This window comes from Cherax quadricarinatus, chromosome 17 (assembly GCF_038502225.1).
Source record: "Cherax quadricarinatus isolate ZL_2023a chromosome 17, ASM3850222v1, whole genome shotgun sequence".
NCBI lineage: Eukaryota > Metazoa > Arthropoda > Malacostraca > Decapoda > Parastacidae > Cherax > Cherax quadricarinatus.
The window spans coordinates 29,942,146-29,968,271 of record NC_091308.1 but is presented as its reverse complement, the minus strand read 5'-3'; the positions used below and the strand labels follow the sequence as shown (position 1 = coordinate 29,968,271).

Sequence of the window (26,126 nt, the reverse complement as noted above, 5' to 3'; positions counted from 1 at the left end):
TAACATTAGCACAAATCGATTCACTGGCATTATATCACTGAAACCTGGGGTTGCAATCAGGCGGTCTGTTGACCAGTATGATTTCACTTTGTGCTTATACACATGTGGCATAAGCATTATTGTGGCAAAGAAAAGATACATCTCAGCCACAGTTGCTTCCTTCCACTGGTGTAGACGTGATTTTGGTGAAAGTAATGTGTTTGCCATGGTGTACTCGTAGTATGTGTTGCTTTCCATGACAATACTTTCCATCAGTGGTTCGTCAAAGAATAACTCGAAACATTCCAGTTCAGTGGCATTGTTCCCAAGTGTACAAGATGGCCGTATTCCACTTTGGCTGTCATCAAACTGGTGGGGATTTGGAACAAAACTGACAGCTTCCTGCCAATCCCAGGTGCGGTCTGCTGGTGGGTACTGGACAATGACAGGTGGTTGTGGTTGTGGAGGCTGGTGTGGTGGGTGGGTGGGGGATGGTGGCCTTTGTTGTAGATCAGCTGAGGCAGCGGCGTGGGTGGCAGCGTGGGTGGCAGCATGGCCCACTGCTGGTGCCTCACCGCCGGCACCACTACCACCACGCACATTTTCCATCCCAATTGCAACAGTATCATCATCATTTTCACTCTCTGTTCCTGTTGTACAGCCATGGGATGTACTCCGAGATGCACTCCTTCCCCTTGGAATAGCATATGGCACACTACCAGAGCGCATATATCGTCGTATATACTGACGCTTCACTGGGGAATATTGCACTTCACTATCACTACTGGAACTAGTTTGAAGAGCTTGTAGTTCATATTCACTATCACTATCATCACCCATGCTCTCATCTGAGTCTGGGATTTGGGAAAATAGAAGTTTCCTCTTGGATTCTGGTACAACTGAACGTGAACAAGACGGCCCAGCACCAGAGGTGGAAGGCTGAGGGTCGTCTGGGTTTTCCTCACTATTACCGATATTATGGTCATTAGTTTCAGTCAAAACCTCACCAAAACCTTGAAACTCATCTTCACTGGCACTTCCATCTGTATTAGAACTGTCACTGGGGAACAAAAGTGTCCCAATTTGCCGAGGAGTGAGGAGCTTCTTACCGCGAGGCATGGTGGACATTGTTTACTAAGATGGCGTTCCCACAATGCACCACTGGGTCCCAGATTTTTTTTTCTACCACGCACACCGACCACACAGACCCATTCTCTCACATGTAGGCCTACCAGCCTTTTCCCGCGAGATTTGACGGCGCTAGAATTTGTGCGTACTAGTACGTCAAAAACCCCTGCGCGTAAGACGTACTAGTACGTCCGAAACCCTCAAAGGGTTAATTTCCATACTAATTCTCACCCTTTTTACCCCAGGGTTGGCACTAGAAGCTTTCTTGGGGCCCAAGGTGACTTATTTTGCAGAAACAAGCACCAAAAACACTGTGATAATATGGAATGTACCGAATATATGCTTAGATGCGAGCACACTGGCTGGCTTATAAACACTGGCACGCACGGGGCAGTTCAGGCCTCACGTGGACGCATCCCGGACGAATTGCGTGTGGCAAGTTTTTTAACGAGTAGTGAGGCAAAATTTTTGCGTTAAAATGTATCGAATACCGGATTTAACATATACCGATGCCATCGAATGCCGGGGGTCCACTGTATAAGTGTGTTGTGTAATCAGCAAAATAGTGATTTTAATGAGTACAATGTTTAGTGGGTACAGTAGGGGCCCGCTTTACGGCATTTTGCTTTACAGCATTCCGCTAATGTGGACATTTCAAATTATGACCAAAACTCGCTATGTGGCTCCTCCCCCCACCTGACTTTCTAATATGGTCACTGCTCCCCAAAATGTTGCTTTGGTTATTCATTTCAGAAAATGTTTAACTGCCAACACCTTGTATATGGTCATCTAGAAACTAGCCATACTTACCTTTTATCCAGTATGGTCATATAGTATAGAACATTTTTGTTATTTTTTCAGTTGCATATTACAATTTAAACATCTTACTACAATTACTATTTACCTTGTCCAAAATTAAAATTGAGGCTGCATCCTGGAGGGGGTTTAGGAAGAGACATAGGTGTTTCTAGTTGATCAGGTGGAAGACCAAGAAACCCATGGTAGTCAACAAAGAGGAACTCTACTGAAGGATCTTGAATCACACTTGAGTCTGCATATAACACCAGGCTACAAACTTCAACATAAATCCTTAACTGCTTTTCCTGTATAAAAAAAAATGTACACATAAAATTTACCTCAGCCCTAGATGCTGAGGTAAATTTTCCTCGGCATCCAGGGCTGTTTCCAGCCTTTATAAAAGTTATAGAGGCAGTGGAAAATTGGGTTTAAAACTCTTAAGGAAGGAGGTAAATAAGGCTTTGGCAAAGAAAATATGCAAGTCTAAATTTACTTTAACCCCTTCAGGGTCCAAGGCCAAAATCTGAAGTGGTGCTCCAGTGTCCAAGAAATTTTGAAAAAAAAAAAAAAAAAAAAAAAAAAAAAAAAAAAAAAAAAAAAAAATTCTTACAGAATTAAAGAGTATATTTTTGTGAAGGTAATAAGACAAAAAAATGTTTTTTTCTGATCAGTACTTACCGAGATGCAGCCGCGGGAAGTTGGCCCAAAATGACCAGGTGGCGGCAACATCAGTGACTTCCGCAAAATCCTATTTTTGTTATGTTACGTTTCTTATACTTTTTTCTTTTCTATTCTAGTTTTTTCTTTTTCTAATAACATTTGTGGCCTGTGAGACCAGTATAATGTATATTGTATAAGTGTACACTCATTGTATTCAACACAATAACTGCACTAATTTGTTTATCATTATATTGCATACAAAATTGTTTACAAGTTTATTGTAAACAAAATGATGAAAATATTAGTGCGGTTGTTGTGTTGCATACAATGGTACCATATAGTACCATATGGTACAATGGTGCCATAGGGTGCAATTGTACCATATGGTACAATGGCACCATATGATACAATGGTACCATATGGTACAATGGCACATGATACAATGGTACCATATTATACAATGGTACCATATGGTACAATGGCACCATTTGGTACAATGGTACTATATACAATGGTATCATATGGTGCAATGGTACCTTATGGTACCATATGGTGTAATGGTACCATATGGTACCATATGATGCAATGGTACCATATGGTACTGTTGTATTCAACACAATAAACACACTAATATTTTCATTATTATTTTGTTTACAATAGTTGTTTACAAAAAAAATATGTAAAAATGTTGTATATTAGTAATGTTCTATTATATATTTACAAGTGTACAGGAACTTGACGTGTTCCTTGAGGTGGATGACAAAGCACTTTGTTCGCGTCGCCACTCAGTCTTGGCTGGTGTCTCATACCACCAACACCTATTGACCATATGGTACACGGTATCATATGTTACAGGGTACCATATGGTACATTGTGCTATATGGTATAGGGTACCATGCAGTACAGGATAACATATGGTACAGAGTACCATATGGTACAGGGTACCATATGGCACAGGGTACCATATGGCACAGGGTACCATATGGTACAGGGTACCATACAGTACAGGACACTATATGGTACAGATACAGGGATAACTATGGAAATAAGTCACCCTGGCTTTTTTGGGTTATCCTAGGATTTTACATGTATGCTGCTATGTATGATAATCTATGTAATTATATTTCTGTACACCTGAATAAATTTACTCAAGTGCATGTGGCATCATAAGTAAGTTTATTTAGTTATACACAAATAAAGTTACATAGAATATCATACTTAGCAGCATATGCTTGGAGAACCTAGGATAACCCAAGAAAGTCAGACAGACTTATTTCCATTAGGGTCCCTGTACCCTGTACCATATGGTATAATGTACCACATGGTACAATGTACTATATGGTACCACTCTACCATATGATACCATTGTACCATATGATACCATTGTATGACATGGCACCATTGTACCATATGGTACCATTGTACCATATGGCACAATGGTACCATATAGTTCAAAACCATAGAATTCGTCTTCATCTCCACTTCCATCAGTCTTAGAACTGTAAGTTGAGAAGAGGAGAGTCAGAATTCGCCCGGAGAGTGAGTGGGGAGTGAGAGCTTCGTTGCTGCCAGGCACAATGAACAAAGCTACTTTGCCGGCGTTCCCACAATGCCATACAGGCATCCAGATTTTTTTCTATGGTGTGCACACTGACCACCCAGACCCATTCTCTCAGATGTAGGCCTACCAGCCTTCTCACACTAAATTTGACGCCGCTAGAATTTTGGCGTAGATCTACGGTTTGGACCCTGAACGTAAAACCAAAGATCTACTGGATGGACCCTGAAAGGGATAAAACAGTAAAGCATAAAAGTCCCTTATTAATAGCTAAGCAGCTAGCCATACAAGTAACAATATATAATATGGCAGGTTGATATGCTGCAGCTCATGGATTTGGTGGAAAATCCAATGGATGTTAAGTTAACAGCAACTGTTGGTGAGCTGTCAGGTGGCAAGTAATGGTGTTTTTCTCATCTAACTCTTCGAAGGAAAAAGCGCGTGTGTGTGTACTCACCTATTTGTGGTTACAGGGGTCAAATCGTAGCTCCTGGCCCTGCCTCTTCACCGGTTGCTACTGGGCCCTCTCACTCCCTGCTCCATGAGCTTTATCAAACCTTGTCTTAAAACTATGTATGGTTCCTGCCTCCACTACATCACTTTCTAGGCTATTCCACTGCCTGACAACTCTATGACTGAAGAAATACTTCCTAATATCTCTCTGACTCATCTGTGTCTTCAACTTCCAATTGTGACCTCTTGTTTCTGTGTCCCCTCCCTGGAACATCCTGTCTTTGTCCACCTTGTCTATTTTGCACAGTATTTTATATGTTGTTATCATGTCTCTCCTGACCCTCCTGTCCTCTAGTGTTGTCAGGCCGATTTCCCTTAACCTTTCTTCATAACACATTCCCCTTAGCTCTGGAACTAACCTTGTCGCTAACCTTTGCACTTTCTCTAGTTTCTTGACGTGCTTTTTCAAGTGCGGGTTCCAAACAGGTGCTGCATACTCCAGTATGGGCCTGACATACAGGGTGTACAGTGTCTTGAACGATTCCTTATTAACCCTTTCAGGGTCAACAGGCCCTCTCAGAGATTTGTTCTCAGGGTCGGCCAAATTTCAAAAAAAAAAAAAAATTATTTTTTCTTGTGAAAAGATAGAGAATCTTTTCCCGATCATAATGACACCAAAAGTATGAAATTTGATGGAAAACTTACGGAATTATGCTCTCACGAAGTTAGCGGTCTCGACGATGTTTACGCATCAGCGATTTTCCCCAATTTGAGCCCTATTTTCGGCCAATTGAGTGTACTTGTCGACAAAAATCATAGTTATTTCCCTAGAACTCCATTTTGTCTATCGAATGAGTACAAGAAACCACTCATTTACCGATTTCAACTATCCAAGACAGTGGTCAGAATTTAGCAATTTTGCCAATTTCACACAAATTTCAAATGATGCCAATTTCCGAATAGGGTCCAGAATAAGCAAGAAAGACATTCCTGGCACTAAAATAACATTTCCTCTGTTCATCAGTCACGTCCCCATGCCCCTCTTACATTCTTTTGCGTTCCATTTTGAATTTTTATTCTCACAAAAAATAGAAGATTTACTGTTATGTAGACTACTGCATTGGTGTAAAAAATGGTATAAATAATATCAGCGCACTTGTGAAAGAATATTAGACTCACCAGTTGATGTGTATTGGACGCATAGCATGATTTGTTTACTTTTAAACTTTAGTAAAAATCGAGCATTTCTGCTACTTTGAGCTAAATCTCAAGGTACTTTTCTTTGTAAAACCAGTCAAATCATCTCAATTTCTGTAATATGTCTTCCATTCTATAAAATGAGATCAGGAAAACTAGAATACAACAATAAATGCCATACGATAATGCAGTGCAAAGTCGCTGTTTTAATCCAAAAACATGGTCAACGTTTTTTTCTTCTCATTACGCACTGTGCTGCAGGATTTTTTTTATACCGTGCACACTGACCACATGGACCCATTCTTTCATATGTAGGCCTACCAGCTTTCTCTCACTAGATTTGAGGGCGCTAGAATTTAGGCGTACTAGTACGTCAAAAACCCTAGCTCGTAAGCCGTACTAGTATGGCCGAAACCCTGAAAGGATTAAGGTATCGGAACGCTGTTCTCAGGTTTGCCAGGCACCCATATGCTGCAGCAGTTACTTGGTTGATGTGTGCTTCCGGAGACATGCTCAGTGTTATACTCACTCAAAGATCTTTCTCCTTGAGCGAGGTTTGCAGTCTTTGGCCACCTAGCTTATACTCTGTCTGCGGTCTTCTGTGCCCTTCCCCTATCTTCATGACTTTGCATTTGGCAGGATTAAATTCGAGAAGCCAGTTGCTGGACCAGGTGTCCAGTCTTTCCAGGTCTCTTTGAAGTCCTGCCCAGTCCTCATCTGATTTAATTCTCCTCATTAACTTCACATCGTCTGCGAACAGGGACACTTCTGAGTCTAACCCTTCCATCATGTCGTTCACATATACCAAAAATAGCACTGGTCCTAGGACCGAACCCCTGTGGGACCTCGCTTGTCACAGGTGCCCACAGTGATACGTCATTACATACCATGACTTGTTGTTGCCTCCCTGTCAGGTATTCTCTGATCCATTGCAGTGCCCTTCCTGTTATATGAGCCTGATCCTCTAGCTTCTGCACTAATCTCTTGTGAGGAACTGTGTCAAAGGCCTTCTTGCAGTCCAAGAAGATGCAATCAACCCACCCCTCTCTCTCGTGTCTTACTTCTGTTACTTTATCATAAAACTCCAGAAGGTTTGTGACACAGGATTTTCCTTCCATGAATCCATGCTGGTTGGTGTTTATACTCTTGTTCTGTTCCAGGTGCTCCACCACTCTCCTCCTGATAATCTTTTCCATAACTTTGCATACTATACACGTCAGTGACACAGGTCTATAGTTTAGTGCCTCTTTTCTGTCTCCTTTTTTAAAAATGGGAACTACATTTGCCGTCTTCCATACCTCAGGTAGTTGCCCAGTTTCCAGGGACATGTTGAAGATTGTGGTAAGTGGCACACACAACATATCTGCTCCATCTCTAAGGACCCATGGGGAGATATTGTCTGGTCCCATTGCCTTTGAGGTATCGATGTCCCTTAGCAGTTTCTTCACCTCCTCCTCATCTGTATGTATGCCATCCAACACCCAACACTTGTTGGTATATTCCTTGCTGGTGTCCCCATCTGGTCTGTCCCCAGAGAGGCCTTCCTGTCTCCACTGTAAATACTTCCTTAACCCTTTGAGGGTCGACAGGCCCTCTCCGAAACTCGTTCTCAGGGTCTGCCAAATTTAAAAAAAAAAAAAATTATTTTCTCTTATGAAAAGATAGAGAATCTTTTCCCGATCATAAAGACACCAAAAGTTTGAAATTTGATAGAAAACTTACGGAATTATGCTCTCGCAAAGTTAGCGGTCTCGGCGATGTTTACGCATCGGCGATTTTGCCCACTTTGAGCCCCATTTTCGGCCAATTTCACTGTACTAGTCGACAAAAAACATAAATATTTCGCTAGAACTCCATTTTTTCTATCGAATGGGTGCAAGAAACCACTCATTTATGAAATTCAACTATCCAGTACAGTGGTCAGAATTTAGCAATTTTGCCAATTTCACACAAATTTCAAAAGATGCCAATTTCCGAATAGGGTCCAGAATAAACAAGAAAGACATTCCTGGCACTAAAATGACATTTCTTCTAGTCATTAGTCACGTCTCAAGGCCCCTCTTATATTCTTTTGCTTTCCACTTTGAATTTTTATTTTCACAAAAAATATAAGATTTACTGTTATGCAGACTACTGCATTAGTGTAAAAAATGGTATAAATATTATTGGTGCACTTGTGAAAGAATATTAGACTCACTAGTTGACGTGTATTGCACGCTTGGCACGATTTGTTTACTTTTGAAGTTTGGTAAAAATCGAACATTTCTGCTACTTTGAGCTCAATTTCAAGGTACCTTTCTTTGTAAAACCAGTCAAAATCATCTCAATTTCTGTAATATGTCTTCGATTCTATAAAATGAGACCAAGAAAACTAGAATACAGCAATAAATACCATATGAAAATACACTGCAAAGTCGCTGATTTATTAAAAAAAAATGGTCAAAGTTTTTTTTTCCTCATTATGCACTGTGTGCTGCAGGATTTTTTTTAGACTGTGCACACTGACCACATAGACCCATTCTTTCATATGAAGGCCTACCAGCTTTCTCCCACTAGATTTGAGGCCGCTAGAATTTATGCGTACTAGTACGTCAAAAACCCCTACGCGTAAGACGTACTAGTACGACGAAAACCCTCAAAGGGTTAAATCTCATGTTGAGCTCCTCATATACCTCTTGATCATTTCTTGTGAGTTCTCCACCTTCTTTCCTCAGCCTTATCACCTGGTCTTTGACTGTTGTCTTCCTCCTAATGTAGCTATACAGCAGTTTCGGGTCAGACTTGACTTTCGATGCTATGTCATTTTTGTACTGTCGCTGGGCCTCCCTCCTTATCTGTGCATACTTGTTTCTGGCTCTTCTACTAATCTCCTTATTTTCCTGGGTCCTTTGCCTCCTGTACCTTTTCCATTGCCTCCCTACACCTTCGGGTAAACCAAGGACTCGCTTTTGTCTTCCTATTATTTCTGTTTCCCTTGGGAACAAACCTTTCCTCTGCCTCCTTGCACTTTGTTGCTACATATTCTATCATCTCGTTTACTGATTTTCCTGCCAGGTCTCTGTCCCACTGAACCTCCTGCAGGAAGTTCCTCATACCTGTGTAGTCCCCCCTTTTATAGTTCGGCTTTTCCCATTCAGTTCCTGTTACCTTCTCCACTTGTAACTCTACTATATAATCAAAACTCATAACCATGTGATCGCTAGCTCCAAGGGGCCTCTCGTAAGTGATGTCCTCAATGTCTGAACTGCTCAGGGTGAACACAAGATCCAGTCTTGCTGGCTCATCCTCCCCTTTCTCTCTCTCTCTGGTAGTGTCCCTGACATGTTGATGCATGAGGTTTTCAAGTACCACATCCATCATCTTGGCTCTCCATGTTTCGGGACCCCCATGTGGCTCCAGGTTTTCCCAGTCGATCTCCCTGTGGTTGAAATCGCCCATTACCAGTAACTTTGCTCTGCTCGAGTGAGCTCTTCTTGCCACCTCAGCCAGTGTGTCCACCATCGCTCTGTTGTTTTCTTCGTACTCCTCTCTTGGCCTCCTGCAGTTCTGTGGTGGGTTATACATCACACAGTGTGTGTGTGTGTGTGTGTGTGTGTGTGTGTGTGTGTGTGTGTGTGTGTGTATATGTATATGTGTATGTGTGTGTGTGTGTGTGTGTGTGTGTGTGTGTGTGTGTGTGTGTGTGTGTGTGTGTGTGTGTGTGTGTGTGTACTCACCTAGTTGAGGTTGCAGGGAGGGTGGGTGGGTGGGTGGGTGGGTGGGTGGGTGGGTGGGTGTGTGTGTGTGTGTGTGTGTGTGTGTGTGTGTGTGTGTGTGTGTGTGTGTGTGTGTGTGTGTGTGTGTGTGTGTGTGTGTGTGTGTGTGTACTCACCTAGTTGTACTCACTTAGTTGAGGTTGCAGGGGTCGAGTCCAAGCTCCTGGCCCTGCCTCTTCACTGGTCGCTACTAGGTCACTCTCCCTGTAACGTGAGCTTTATCATACCTCTGCTTAAAGCTATGTATGGATCCTGCCTCCACTACTTCACTTCCCAAACTATTCCACTTCCTGACTACTCTGTGGCTGAAGAAATACTTTCTAACATCCCTGTGATTCATCTGTGTCTTCAACTTCCAACTGTGTCCCCTTGTTACTGTGTCCAATCTCTGGAACATCCTGTCTTTGTCCACCTTGTCAATTCCTCTCAGTATTTTGTATGTCGTTATCATGTTCTCCCTATCTCTCCTGTCCTCCAGTGTCGTCAGGTTGATTTCCCTTAACTCCTCCTCGTAGGACATACCTCTTAGCTCTGGGACTAGTCTTGTTGCAAACCTTTGCACTTTCTCTACTTTCTTTACGTGCTTGGCTAGGTGTGGGTTCCAAACTGGTGCCGCATACTCCAATATGGGCCTAACGTACACGGTGTACAGGGTCCTGAACGATTCCTTATTAAGATGTCGGAATGCTGTTCTGAGGTTTGCTAGGTGCCCATATGCTGCGGCCGTTAATTGGTTGATGTGCGCTTCAAGAGATGTGCCTGGTGTTATACTCACCCCAAGATCTTTTTCCTTGAGTGAGGTTTGTAGTCTCTGGCCCCCTAGACTGTACTCTGTCTGCGGTCTTCTTTGCCCTTCCCCAATCTTCATGACTTTGCACTTGGTGGGATTGAACTCCAGGAGCCAATTGCTGGACCAGGTCTGCAGCCTGTCCAGATCCCTTTGTAGTTCTGCCTGGTCTTTGATTGAATGAATTCTTCTCATCAACTTCACGTCATCTGCAAACAGGGACACCTCGGAGTCTATTCCTTCCGTCATGTCGTTCACAAATACCAGAAACAGCACTGGTCCTAGGACTGTCCCCTGTGGGACCCCGCTGGTCACAGGTGCCCACTCTGACACCTCGCCATGTACCATGACTCGCTGCTGTCTTCCTGATAAGTATTCCCTGATCCATTGTAGTGCCTTCCCTGTTATCCCTGCTTGGTCCTCCAGTTTTTGCACTAATCTCTTGTGTGGAACTGTGTCAAATGCCTTCTTGCAGTCCAAGAAAATGCAATCCACCCACCCCTCTCTCTCTTGTCTTACTGCTGTCACCATGTCATAGAACTCCAGTAGGTTTGTGACACAGGATTTCCCATCCCTGAAACCATGTTGGCTGCTGTTGATGAGATCATTCCTTTCTAGGTGTTCCACCACTCTTCTCCTGATAATCTTCTCCACGACTTTGCATACTATACATGTCAGTGACACTGGTCTGTAGTTTAGTGCTTCATGTCTGTCTCCTTTTTTAAAGATTGGGACTACATTTGCTGTCTTCCATGCCTCCGGCAATCTCACTGTTTCGATAGATGCATTGAATATTGTTGTTAGGGGTACACATAGCGCCACTGCTCCCTCTTTCAGGACCCATGGAGAGATGTTATCCAGCCCCATTGCCTTTGAGGTATCTAGCTCACTCAGAAGCCTCTTCACTTCTTCCTCGGTTGTGTGTACTGTGTCCAGCACTTGGTGGTATCCCCCACCTCTCCATCTTTCTGGAGCCCCTTCTGTCTCCTCTGTGAACACTTCTTTGAATCTCTTGTCGAGTTCCTCACATACTTTACGGTCATTTCTTGTTGTCTCTCCTCCTTCCTTTCTTAGCCTGATTACCTGGTCCTTGACTGTTCTTTTCCTCCTGATGTGGCTGTATAACAGCTTCAGGTCAGATTTGGCTTTTGCTGCTATGTTTTCATATTTTCGTTGGGTCTCCCTTCTTATCTGTGCATATTCATTTCTGGCTCTACGACTGCTCTCCTTATTCTCCTGGGTCCTTTGCCTTCTATATTTCTTCCATTTCCTAGCACACTTGGTTTTTGCCTCCCTGCACCTTTGGGTGAACCATGGACTCATCCTAGCTTTTTCATTATTTCTGTGTATGTGTGTGTGTGCCAATGATGTCAACGAGATAAAGTCAGTTGATCAAATGAAAATGCTGGCCCACAGATGGCTCCAACTTCATCCTGTTTTTTACTTGTATGTCTCATAACAATAAAAATGCTTTCAAATGAGCTGATGTAGGTAACAGCTCTTAGCTTGCCAATAAAGTTAGGAATCCTTAACCTGTATATAGCTTGTGAATAAAGCTAGGGATCCTTAATCTTGTCAAACCCTGTGTAAAAAAAAGAGACAGAGAGAAAGAGAAAGAGAGAGAGAGCAAGAGAGAGAGAGAGCAAGAGAGAGAGAGCAAGAGAGAGCAAGAGCAAGAGTGAGCAAGAGAGAGAGTGAGAGAGAGAGAGAGTGAGAGAGAGAGAGAGAGAGAGAGAGAGAGAGAGAGAGAGCAAGAGAGAGATAGAGAGTGTGTGTGTACATGCATGCATGCATGCAAAATAAAAAAAAAATAATTTTTTTTCAACAAACCAGCTGTATCCCACCGAGGCAGGGTGACCTAAAAAGAAAAATGAAAGTTATATGGGTAAAAATGTTGTGGAGGGAGTAGTAGGTAAATATAGGGTGCCAGGGATAAATGAAAATGGGGAGCCTTTAGTTGAGCTATGTGTAAAAAGAGGTTTGGTAATAAGTAATACATATTTTGTGAAAAAGAGGATAAATAAGTACAGTGAACCCCCGGTTATCGGCCGTAATCCGTTCCAGAAGGTCAGCCGATAACCGAAATGGCCGATAACTGAATTAATATTTCCCATGAGAATTAATGGAAATACAATTAATCCGTTCCAAACTAAAATATTCACAAAAAATAATTTTTTTTAACAATTATGTATTACATACCTTTATTGAAGGCTAATGCTGGCTTCTGGAAGATAGGGAGGAGGAAAGAGGGAGGAGTTAGTGTTTGGAAGGGGAATCCCCCTCCATAAAGACTTTAGGTAGCAAAGCCTTCTCTGGGGTTATCTCCCTTTTCTGTCTTTTATTGCCACTAGGACCAGCTTGAGAGTCACAAAATAACTGTCCAGAATGCTCTGTTTCTGGCATCTCTTGAAGATTTCCCTGAAGTGAGACAGGGTTTTGTCACTAAACATGTTGCAGATATGGCTTGTTTCAGCTTCGTCAGGGTGGTGTTTCTCTACAAAAGCTTGCACCCTAGTCCACATTGCACACACCTCTTTAATTACTGAAGAAGGCACCTCCTTCACTCCCTCTTCCTCCTCCTCTGAAGCAAGTTCCTCAGCTGCAGTCTGTTGCTGTTCAAGATGAAGCTCTTACAGCTCTTCAGTGGTTAGCTCTTCCCTGTGGTCCTCCACCAACTCTTCCACATCCTTGCCACTCACCTCCAACCCCAGGGACTTCCCCAGTGCCACAATAGAGTCCACAGGGTCAGCAGGGTCAGGGTTAGCCTCAAACCCTTCAAAATCCCTCTCTTGGACACGGTCTGGCCACAGTTTTCTCCAAGCAGAGTTCAAAGTCCTGGAAGTCACTCCCTCCCAAGCCTTACCTATAAGGCTTATGCAGTGGAGGATAGTGAAGTGATTCCTCCAGAACTGTCTTAGGGTCAACTGAGTGTCCGAGGTCACTTAAAAGCACTTTTGAAACACTGCTTTGGTGTAGAGTTTTTTGAAGTTAGAAATGACCTGCTGGTCTATGGGCTGGAAGAGAGGAGTGGTGTTAGGAGGCAAGAACTTCACTGTGATGAAACTGAAGTCCCTAAACACTTGGTCTTGCAAGTCTGGAGGATATGCAGGAGCATTGTCCAGTACCAGGAGGCAGTTGAGTGGCAATTTCTTTTCCAGGAGGTATTTTTTCACACTTGGGCCAAACACATCATTAACCCACTCTTTGAAAATTTGCCTTGTGACCCATGCCTTATGATTAGCTTTCCACATCACACACAATCTATTCTTCATGACATTGTTTTTCTTGAACACTCTGGGATTTTCTGAGTGATACACGAGTAAAGGGTTCACTTTGAAATCCCAACTAGCATTACCACACAACAAAAGAGTAAGCCTGTCTTTCATAGGCTTGTGTCCTGGCAGTGATTTTTCCTCCTGGGTAATGTAGGTCTTGTTTGGCATTTTCTTCCAAAACAGGCCTGTTTTGTCACAATTGAACACTTATTGGGGTTTGAATCCTTCAGCCTTTACATAGTCCTGGAATTCGTGAACATACTTCTCAGCCGCACATTTGTCAGAACTTTCAGCCTCACCATGCCTTACAACACTGTGTATGCCACTATGCTTCTTAAATCTATCAAACCATCCTTTGCTGGCCCTAAATTCACAAACTGCAGCACTTGTTCCAGGCATTTTCTTTGCAAGATCCTCATGCAGCTGCCTTGCCTTCTCACAAATGATCGACTCCACAACACTGTCTCCCACTAATTCTTTTTCCTTAATCCACAATAATATTAACTTTTCCATCTCTTCCATTACTGGTGGCCTTTGTTTAGTTAGAAAAGTTACTCCTTTTGCAACATTAGCATCTTTGATTTGTTCTTTCTTTGCCAGGATGGATGTTGATTTATTCTTGCTGTACATCCTGGCAAGTTCCACCACCCTCATACCACTCTCAAACTTTTCTATCACTTCACACTTAAATTCCATGGTGTTTCTCACTTTCTTTACCACAGGAACTTTACTAGGCACTTTCTTTGGATCCATCTTTACTTATTTCACAGTTTCACTGCAAGAAAAACCACTAAAAACAATGGTAAACAAGCAAAATGTTTGGATGTATGAGCAGAAGCTTCCTCAGCCACTGAGAGACAAAGCCAAACTGAAGCACAAGCTGCCTCAGCTGGTAGATGGATGCATCCAAAACAGCTGATAACCGAGCAAATGGCCGATAACCGGGCGCCGAAAAACCCGCCGATTACCGATTTGGCCGATAACCAAACCGGCCAATAACTGGGGTTCCACTGTATACATGATATGATATAGCAAGTAATGAAAGTAGTTTGTTAAATTATGTATTGGTGGATAAAAGGTTGATGGGTAGACTTCAGGATGTGCATGTTTATAGAGGGGCAACAGATATATCGGATCATTATTCAGTTGTAGCTACAGTTAGCATAAGGCAGGGGTCGGCAACCTTGTTCTGCCTACGGGCCAGAGCCCATGTCTGCGAGCAGATGGCTTGCCACACCTATCTCCATAGTTAATAAACAGAGGTAATAATAATGCATACTACACTTTGACATATATTTAACATCATTTGAGCTATGGCCCTGTTGGCTGGATCCGACCCAGGGGCTGTAGTTTGCCGACCCCTAGTATAAGGGGTAGATGGGGCAAATGGAAAGTGGCAACAACTAGTAAGAGATAGGTGAAAGTTTATAAACTAAGGAAGGAGGAAGTTAGGTAGGGTGAGATATAAGCAATAATGGCAGAAAGGTGGGTTAGTGCGAGTACAGGTAGTGTGGGGAGGGGGGGGTTGAAGACGGGTGGGATAGTTTTAAAAATGCAGTGTCAGAATGCAGGGCAGAAGTCTATGGCTATAGGAGGGTGGGTGCAGGAGGAAAGAGGAGTGATTGGTGGAATGATGAGGTAAAGGGTGCAATAAAAGAGAAAAGGGTAGCTTATGAGAGGTTTTTTTTTACAAAGCAGAAGTGATATAAGAAAGGCAGAGTATATGGTGAAGAGAGTGGTGAGAGTGCATAAGGAGAGCAAGTGATAGAGTGGGTAAGGCATTGTCAACAAATTTTACTGAGAATAAGAAAAAATTTTGGAGTGAGATAAACAGGTTAAAAAAGCCTAGGGAATGAATGGATTTGTCAGTTAAAAACAGAGTAGGGGAGTTAGTAAAAGGGGAGTTGGAGGTATTGGGAAGATGGTGGGAATATTTTGAGGAACTTTTAAATGTTGATGAAGAGGAGGCAGTAATTTCATGCACTGACCAGGGAGGAATAACATCTTTTAAGAGTGAAGAAGAACAGGATGTGAGTGTGGGGGAGGTGCATGAGGCATTACATAGAATGAAAGGGGGGTAAAGCAGCTGGAACTGACGGGATCATGACAGAAATGTTAAAAGCAGGGGGGGGGGTATAGTGTTGGAGTGGTTGATATTTTTGTTCAATAACTGTATGAAAGAGAGGAGGGTACCTAGGGATTGGAAGAGAGCATGTATAGTTCCTTTAGACTTAGAGTGAAGGGGGACAAAAGAGATTGTAAAATTTGCAGGGGGGGTTTGGGATATTGACAGTTTGGTGGGACTTCTAAACTGTCATATCTGAGCGCCTCTGCAAAGACAGTGATCATGTGTGAGGTGAAAGTGTTGAATGATGATGAAAGTATTTTCTTTTTGGGGATTTTCTTTCTTTTTGGGTCACCTTGCTTTAGTGGGAGACGGCTGACTTGTTGAAGAAAACAAAAGAAGTTTACTGAGCATACCAGGTAAAGTGTATGGTAGGGTTATTACTGAAAGACTTAGAGGTAAGACAAAGAGCAGGATTGCAGATGAAAAATGAGGCTTTAGAATGGGTAGGGGATGTGTAGATCAAATGTTTACATTGAAGTATATATGTGAACAGTACAGTGGTATTTCGAGTTATGAACTTAATTCATTTCAGAAGGCTGTTCGAGTGTCGATAGCAAATTAATTTGTTCCCATAAGGAATAACGTAAATTAGATTAGTCCGGTTCAGACCCCGAAAAATACACTTACAAAAGCAATTACAAAAATACACTTACATAATCGTTTGAGCTGGGAGTTGTTCAAAACTCGAGGCACCACTGTATTTAGATAAAGGCAGGGAAGTTTCCACTGAATTTGTGGATTTAGAAAAAGCATATGATAGTGTGGGTAGGGGAGCAATTTAGCAGGATGTTGCAAGTGTGTAGAATAGGTAGTGAGTTGCTAAATGCTGTAAAGAGTTTTTATGAGGGTAATGAGTTAGGGTGTGTAGGAGAGAGAGGAAGATTACTTCCCAGTAAAAGTAGGCCTTAGACAGGGATGTGTAATATCACCATGGTTAACATATTTTTAGATGGGGCTGTAAAAGAAGTAAATGCTAGGGTGTTGGGGAGGGGTGGGATTCAATTATGGGGAATCAAATACAAAATGGAAGGTGACACAGTTACTTTTTGCTGATGATCCTGTGCTTTTGGGAGATTTTAAAGAAAAACTGCAAATGTTAATGGACAAGTTTGGGAGGGTGTGTAAAGGAAGAAAATTGAAGGCAAACGCAGATAAGATTAAGGTGATGAGGGTAGCAAATGATTTAGATAAAGAAAAATTGGATATCACATTGGAGGGAGGGAGTATGGAAGAAGTGAATGCATTCAGATATTTGGGAGTTGACTTGTCAGCCAATGGGTTTATGAAGGATGAGGTTAACCATAAAATTGACGAAGGAAAAAAAGTGAATGGTGCTTTGAGATATTATTTATTTTTTTTATTATCACACCGGCCGATTCCCACCAAGGCAGGGTGGCCCGAAAAAGAAAAACTTTCACCATCATTCACTCCATCACTGTCTTGCCAGAAGGGTGCTTTACACTACAGTTTTTAAACTGCAACATTAACACCCCTCCTTCAGAGTGCAGGCACTGTACTTCCCATCTCCAGGACTCAAGTCCGGCCTGCCGGTTTCCCTGAATCCCTTCATAAATGTTACTTTGCTCACACTCCAACAGCACGTCAAGTATTAAAAACCATTTGTCTCCATTCACTCCTATCAAACACGCTCACGCATGCCTGCTGGAAGTACAAGCCCCTCGCACACAAAACCTCCTTTACCCCCTCCCTCCAACCCTTCCTAGGCCGACCCCTACCCCGCCTTCCTTCCACTACAGACTGATACACTCTTGAAGTCATTCTGTTTCGCTCCATTCTCTCTACATGTCCGAACCACCTCAACAACCCTTCCTCAGCCCTCTGGACAACAGTTTTGGTAATCCCGCACCTCCTCCTAACTTCCAAACTACGAATTCTCTGCATTATATTCACACCACACATTGCCCTCAGACATGACATCTCCACTGCCTCCAGCCTTCTCCTCGCTGCAACATTCATCACCCACGCTTCACACCCATATAAGAGCGTTGGTAAAACTATACTCTCATACATTCCCCTCTTTGCCTCCAAGGACAAAGTTCTTTGTCTCCACAGACTCCTAAGTGCACCACTCACTCTTTTTCCCTCATCAATTCTATGATTCACCTCATCTTTCATAGACCCATCCGCTGACACGTCCACAAAAAGCATTATCCATGGAGGCAAAGAAGGGAATGTACTAGAGTACAGTGGTACCAACACTCTTATATGTATAAGAAGCATGGGTTGTAAATGCTACAGCAAGGAAGAGGCTGGAGGCAGAGCCAGTCTTTGGTGGTGTGGGGCCCAATTGGGAACAGTTTTAGTGGGTTCCATGTATGGAAAGCAATCAAACTGTGTGCTTAAAAAATGCATGCAAGTTAATAGACCAAACAGATGTAAGCTACATTTTAATATAAAATTGCATACATGTATGCCTACAAGTAACAAATAAAATTTGTATATCACTTCTGAAAAGTACACAGTCACAATACCACTTTCTTTAGTGTCTGTGAAATTATTTATTAAAAACATTAATTTATTTTTGTTCAGAAAAAAATCTGAATGCAAGTGCACTATTGGAAACAAATTATCATTTTTGGACTTCTGAAAATCACTTTACATTCATAAACTGAGTCATATTATTATTGCCTTTTATTAGGAGAAAGTTATTTTTCTTGCTTTTTCTCTGGAAAGTCTTACAGAATTTTGTTGAAGTTTAAACTCCTGCTAATTTCAGATTCAATGGATAATATCACCAAACTGTTCAAACATTCTTGCTGAATTGATGATCTCAAGTAAGTTTTGATCAGTTTCAGCTTAGAAAAACTCCTTTCTCCAGATGCTCCCTTGTTTTTTACTTCGTGTTGTTCTGTGTGTACTGTACTTGACAAGCTGAGAGTAGATTACACTCTAGCACAGGGCTCCCCTTAGGCGCGGAGCCCAACTGGGAGCAATTGGTCCAATCGGCTTGAGGCTGGCCCTGGCTGGAGGCAGAGATGTCATGACTAAGGGCAATATGTGGTGTAAATATTATGCAGAGACTTTATAGTGTGGAAATTAGGAGGAGGTGCGGAGTTACTAAAAGTATTAGTCAGAGGGCTGAAGAGGGGTTGTCAGGTGGTTTGGTCATTTAGAGAGGATGGAACAAAGAATGACTTGGAGAGCGTATAAATCTGTAGAGGAAGGAAGGTGGGGTAGGGGTTGTCCTAGGAAAGGTTGGAGGGAGGGGGTAAAGGAGGTTTTGTGGGTGAGGGGCTTGGACTTCCAGCAAGCGTGTGTTAGCGTGTTTGATAGGAGTGAAGGGAGACAAATGGTTTTCGGGACCTGACAAGCTGTTGGAGTGTGAGCAGGGTAATATTTTGTAAAGGGATTCACGGAAACTGGTTAGCCGGACTTGAGTCTTGGACGTAGGAAGTACAATGCCTGCACTTTAAGGAGGGATCTGGGATATTGGCTGTTTGGAGGGACATCTAAACTGCTTTATCTGAGCGCCTCTGCAAAGACGGTGATTACGTATGAATGATGGTGAAAGTGTTGAATGACGATGAAAGTTTTTTCTTTCTTTTTGGGTCACCCTCCCTTGGTGGGAAATGGCCGATGTCTTAAAAAGAAAAATATGTACATATTAGGGTATGTTCATAATGATATTAAGTTTATATAAAAGTACTGTACCTTATATTTATTTGAAACCACAGCTACAACTCCTTCAGAATCAGTAGCAAGGCTTGCCTCGGCTAAAGACAGCTGACTCCCAGTTACCTGGCTGCTGCTATTGCTTATCCTAGGACTGCTGGTAGAGCAAGTCTCTTGACCTCTCTTGCTATGAATACTCTGTTAATCAAAGCATTTCTCAATAACTGGGAAATATGAAAATATGTGAATGATGAGAACTGTGGTTAGCCAATGAAATCTGACAAATCAAATGTAGAGTGTATAGTATATACAGTACATGAAACATAAATGCTTTAGAATTAAGTTACCAAGCTGTGAACATTTATTTATTCATATATCACCAGTATCTCAAAATCGTGTGGGAGGCAACTTCAAAACAAAGGCACAGATTTGAACTATCATAGAACTGAGACAGGAAACTCACAGCTGTATGCTAGGTGCTTTAAAATTTGAACTGTTCATGACAGAGTCTGATCCAGATATGTATGTAGAGGATCTCTTACTGCAAGCAGCCACTGTTTGCAGATGGAGGATTGAGTTTCAACTATCCCTTGAGCTACATTACCAACACAGGTTTAGTGTTTCGTGAAATGCAATAAAATCTTTTTGTAGGATCAAAGCAAAGCCCTGCATTCATAACCAGGGGTTAGCTATTGAATGTGCAACCTTGAATGGCTGCACATCCAATGGTATCACCTGCTACCCTGGTTCCTGACTTTACAAGCCTTGGTTTGGGATGCATTTCATCTGGTGAAGGAGGCCTATACTAAGCATAAATGATATAATGGACCATACCAGGGCTCAACATGAGCACTAGTATGAATGAGGCATGACATATTCTAGATGGGCCCATCAGGGTCCCTAACGTAGAAATGGCTTTTTCAAATCAAGATGTACTACTGAACGGTAATTACTACAATAAAATTAATAGTTTAAGTAAACAGAAGTTCATACCATGCTGCTCCTTATACCTCCTTTTCTTCCTAGGTCTTTGCTGCTCTTAGCTTCAATGGCCAGGTTTTCAGGAGCTGAAAATGCATGAAACACAATGCTTAAGAGACAATGTTCTTTTACAATAACTAATTACATACACATGGAGCACATAATATTGCTAGACAATTTTTTTTTTTTAACAAGTCGGCCGTCTCCCACCGAGGCAGGGTGACCCAAAAAACAGAGAAAATCCCCCAAAATAAAATACTTTCATCATCATTCAACACTTTCACCTCACTCACACATAATCACTGTTTTTGCAGAGGTGCTCAGAATACAACAATTTAGAAGTATATACATACATATAAAGATACACAACATATCCCCCCAAACTGCCAATATCCTAAACCCCTCCTTTAAAGGGCAATGTACTTCCCATTTCCAGGACTCAAGTCCAGCTATATAAAATAACTGGTTTCCCTGAATCCCTTCACTAAATATTACCCTGCTCACACTCCAACAGCTCGTCAGGTCCCAAATACCATTCGTCTCCATTCACTCCTATCTAACACGCACGCTTGCTGGAAGTCCAAACCCCTCACCCACAAAACCTCCTTTATCCCCTCCCTCCAACCTTTTCGAGGACGACCCCTACCCCGCCTTCCTTCCCCTACAGATTTATTCGCTCTCCATGTCATTCTACTTTGGTCCATTCTCTCTAAATGACCAAACCACTTCAACAACCCCTTTTCAGCACTCTAATACTTTCATTAACTCCACACCTCCTAATTTCCACACTCCGAATTTTCTGCATAATATTTACACCACACATTGCCCTTAGACAGGACATCTCCACTGCCTAAAACTGCCTCCTCGCTGCAGCATTTACAACCCAAGCTTCACACCCATATAAGAGTGTTGGCACTACTATACTTTCATACATTCCCTTCTTGACCTCCACAGATAACATTTTTTGCCTCCACATACACCTCAATGCACCACCCACCTTTTTTCCTTCATCAATTCTATGATTAAACCTCATCCTTCATAAATACATCCGCTGACACGTCACCTCCCAAATATCTGAAAATGTACACTTCTTCCATACTACTCCTCCCCAATTTGATATCCAATTTTTCTTTATCTAAATCATTTGATACCCTTATCACCTTACTTTTTTCTATCTTCACTTTCAACTTTCTACCTTTATACACACTCCCAAATTTGTCCGCTAATCTTTGCAACTTTTCTTTAGAATCTCCCATAAGCACAGTATCATCAGCAAAAAGTAATTGCGTCACTTCCCATTTTGTATTTAATTCCCCATAATTTAATCCCACCCCTCTCCTGAACAACCTAGCATTTACTTCTTTTACAACCCCATCTACAAATATATTAAACAACCATGGTGACATTACACATCCCTGTCTAAGACCTACTTTTACCGGGAAGTAGTCTCCCTCTCTTCTACACACCCTAACCTGAGCCTCACTATCTTCATAAAAACTCTTTACAGCATTTATTAACTTACCACCTATTCCATATACTTGCAACATCTGCCACATTGCTCCTCTATCCACTCTATCATATGCCTTTTCTCAATCCATAAATGCAATAAAAACTTCCCTACCTCTATCTAAATACTGTTCACATATATGCTTCAATGTAAACACTTGATCTACATATCCCCTACCCACTCTAAAACCTCCTTGCTCATCTGCAATCCTACATTCTGTCTTACCTCTAATTCTTTCAATTATAACCCTACTGTACACTTTTCCTGGTATACTCAGTAAACTTATTCCTCTATAATTTATACAATCTCTTTTGTCCCTCTTCCCTTTATATAAAGGGACTATACACGCTCTCTGCCATTCCCTAGGTACCTTCCCCTCTTTCATACATTTATTAAACAAAAATACCAACCACTCAACCACTATGTCCCCTATGCTTTTAACATTTCTGTCATGATCCTGTCAGTTTCAGCTGTTTTACCCCCTTTCATTCTACATAATGCCTCATGTACCTCCCCCACACTCACATCCTGCTCTTCTTCACTCCTAAAAGATGGTATACCTCAATGGCCAGTGCATGAAATTACCGCATCCCTTTCTTCCTCAACATTTAAAAGTTCCTCAAAATATTCTCACCATCTACCCAATACCTCCATCTCCCCATCTACTAACTCCCCTACTTTGTTTTTAACTGACAAATCCATTTGTTCCCTAGGCTTTCTTAACTTGTTTAACTCACTCCAAAATTTTTTCTTATTTTCATAAAAATTCCTTGACAGTGCCTCTCCCACTCTATCATCCGCTCTCCTTTTGCACTCTCTCACTATTCTCTTCACCTTTCTTTAACTCTCCATATACTCTACTCTTCTTATAACACTTCTGCTTTGTAAAAACCTCTCATAAGCTACCTTTTTATCTTTAATCACACCCTTTACTTCATCATTCCACCAATCACTTCTCTTTCCTTCTGCACCCACCCTCCTATAACCAGAAACTTCTGCCCCACATTCTAATACTGCATTTTTAAAACTATTCCAACCCTCTTCAACCCCCCCACTACTCATACTTGCACCAGCCCACCTTTCTGCCAATAGTTGCTTATGTCTCACCCGAACTTCCTCCTCCCTTAGTTTATAACACTTTCACCTCCCTCTTACTTGTTGTTGCCATTTTCCTCTTGTCCCATCTACCTCTTACTCTAACTGTAGCTACAACTAGATAATGATCCAATATATCAGTTGCCCCTCTATAAATGTGTACATCCTGGAGCCTACCCATCAACTGTTTATCCACCAATACATAATCTAACAAACTACTACTTTCATTACGTGCTATATCATACCTTGTATATTTATTTATCATCTTTTTCATAAAATATGCATTACTTATTACCAACCTCTTTCTACACATAGCTCAATTAAAGGCTCCCCATTTTCATTTACCCCTGGCACCCCAAATTTATCTACTACTCTCTCCACAACATATTTACCCACTTCAGCATTGAAATCCCCAACCACAAGTACTCTCACACTTGGTTCAAAACTCCCCATGCATTCACTCAACATTTCCCAATATCTCTCTCTCTCTACACTTCTCTCTTCCCCAGGTGCATATACACTTACTATAACCCACTTTTCACATCCAACCTTTATTTTACTCAACATAATCCTTGAATTAATACATTTATAGTCCCTCTTTTCCTGCCATAACTTATCCTTCAACATTATTGCTACTCCTTCTTTAGCTCTAACTCTATTTGAAACCCCTGACCTAATCCCATTTATTCCTTTCCAGTGAAACTCACCCACCCCCTTCAACTTTGTTTCACTTAAAGCCAGGACATCCAGCTTCTTCTCATTCATAACAATCATCTCTTTCTTATCATTCGCACAACATTCACACACATTCAGACTTCCCACTTTGACAATTTTCTTCTTCTTATTCTTTTTAGTAATTATTACAGGTAAAGGGGTTACTAGCCCATTGTTCCCGGCATTTTAGTTGACTTTTACAACACGCATGGCTTACGGAGGAAAGATTCTTATTCCACTTCCCCATGGATATAAAAGGAAAAGTAATAAGAACAAGAACTATTAAGATAAAATCAAAGAAAACTCAGATGAGTGTGTATAAATAAACATCTACATGTATGTTTAGTGTGACCTAAGTGTAAGTAGAAGTAGCAAGACGTATCTGTAATCTTGCATATTTATGAGACAGACAAAGGGCACCAGCAATCCTATCATCATGTAAAACAACTACAGGCTTTCATTTTACACTCACTTGGCAGGATGGTAGTACCTCCCTGGGTGGTTGCTGTCTACCAACCTACTACCTACCTAATGGAAAACTCTGAGCCCATGAAGGTCATTCAGTGCCACATGGAAGAGAACACAAGTCAGAAGAAAAGCTAACCCTCACTTGTTTCTGTATAGTACATTATATATCCCAATACACATACCCAACAGTACTCACTCACTCACTCACTTACTCTCTCTCTCTCTCTCTCTCTCTTGGTAGATTAATAAACCCCTAAACCATTTTTCTTACTTCAGATATTCCACAGCATATTGTATTGTACCTAAATAACAAATTCCTAATAATTTAATTCACTTTGGCTAATTCTTTCATACCTATATAAACAATTATGGTACCTTTGTGGACTGACTGTAATTGGGGAGCTTCATCTATGTGTGTATCAGACTCGCTAGATTCTTCAAACATTGTGTCACTTGATGAACTTTCTTCACTGGAACACGTCTGTTGTTCGGAAACCTGAAATTACATAATTATTAAGACAGACAATTGCTATTTGTTTCTCAAGCAGTTAACTGACACCAGTCCTGTGTTGCATATTAATGTTGCAACACTTATTAATTTTCCCTACTAATGAGTTGAAATGTAAAATTTGAAAATTGCTTGCATTTAAGAATATCTATTTACATAGTTTGCTTCTAATAATTCTAAAGCTTTATTAACAACTGAATCTACACACATTCTGACATACAGTAATAATATACAAAACATAGTAACAATGTAAACACTGTACTCACCAAAACAATGCTCAACAAAAGTAAAGAGATAATTGTCTTCGATATAAGTATTAACTTCAATCAAATGAAAGCTATTTTAAGCTTTCTTAATATTATCCTGCCTTCTAACATTTCACTAGTTTTTTAAAAATGAAAATATGAATAAAAATCTAAAAAATTAAGCAGCCAGTGACTAATTGTAGCTCTTGTCCCTTAATAATAATAATAATAATAATAATAATAATAATAATAATAATAATAATAATATAATAATATTTTATTAAGACATGATACATAGTTGTACAAGGTATTATAGTAGTTGGGGGAACATGTTGAAAGCCCCTCGTATGCAGAGCATTATGGGCAGGCTTAAAGTTAACTTAAGACTATCTAAGCTATAATAGATTTAATGGTAACAGTTACTGTAGACAATTTACAATATCAAGTACAACTGAGTTATTTTAAACAACAAATTTGAAAATTTCAATTTTGAAGCATTATAATTTTACAATTTTGTAACATCAGTTAGTAATGTAACAAAACGATCAGTTTACTATATGTAGTCATATAATTTAATAATCAGATCTAATCAAATCAAATCAATGATCCGCAGTGCAGTAACAGTTCATATGGTCATTAGATGAGTTACAGTGCATTCAAGAGAATAGATTATTCTATTAGGCAATGCTATAAAAATGTAGTTTGATAAGGTTTCTCTAATTATACAACTGAGTTATACATTTATGAGATATAAGTTATTCAATCCTAGGTAGTAGGTTGGTAGACAGCAACTGCCCAGGGAGGTACTACCGTCCTGCCAAGTGAGTGTAAAATGAAAGCCTGTAATTATTTTACATGATGGTAGGATTGCTGGTGTCTTTTGTCTGTCTCATAAACATGCAAGATTTCAGGTATGTCTTGCTACTTCTACTTACACTTAGGTCACACTACATATACATGTACAAGCATATAGTATATACACACCCCGCTGAGTTTTCTTCTATTTTCTTACTAGTTCTTGTTCTTGTTTATTTCCTCTTACCTCCATGGGGAAGTGGAACAGAATTCTTCCTCCGTAAGCCATGCATGTTGTAAGAGGCGACTAAAATGCCAGGAGCAAGGGGCTAGTAACCCTTTCTTCTGTATATATTACTAATATTACTAAATGTAAAAGGAGAAACTTTTGTTTTTCCTTTTCGGTGGGATACGTTTGGTGTGTTGAAAGAAAGTTATTCAATCCTAGGTTGTAGGTTGGTA

General features: G+C 41.0%; 1 protein-coding gene across 12 annotated transcripts in view; it reads right to left on the bottom strand.

Annotated features, from left to right (window-relative positions):
• LOC128686323 (protein fantom) overlaps positions 1-26,126 on the bottom strand; it is a 286,463-nt gene that overhangs the window by 34,307 nt on the left and 226,030 nt on the right. For all 12 annotated transcript variants that reach the window (XM_070085930.1, XM_070085936.1, XM_070085933.1 and 9 more), the window contains 4 exons: positions 24,492-24,612; positions 20,345-20,418; positions 19,391-19,549; positions 2,012-2,210 (listed from right to left, as the gene is read on the bottom strand). In XM_070085930.1, coding sequence (XP_069942031.1) covers positions 2,012-2,210; positions 19,391-19,549; positions 20,345-20,418; positions 24,492-24,612 — 553 coding nt within the window. The remainder of the gene's footprint in view (positions 1-2,011; positions 2,211-19,390; positions 19,550-20,344; positions 20,419-24,491; positions 24,613-26,126) is intronic.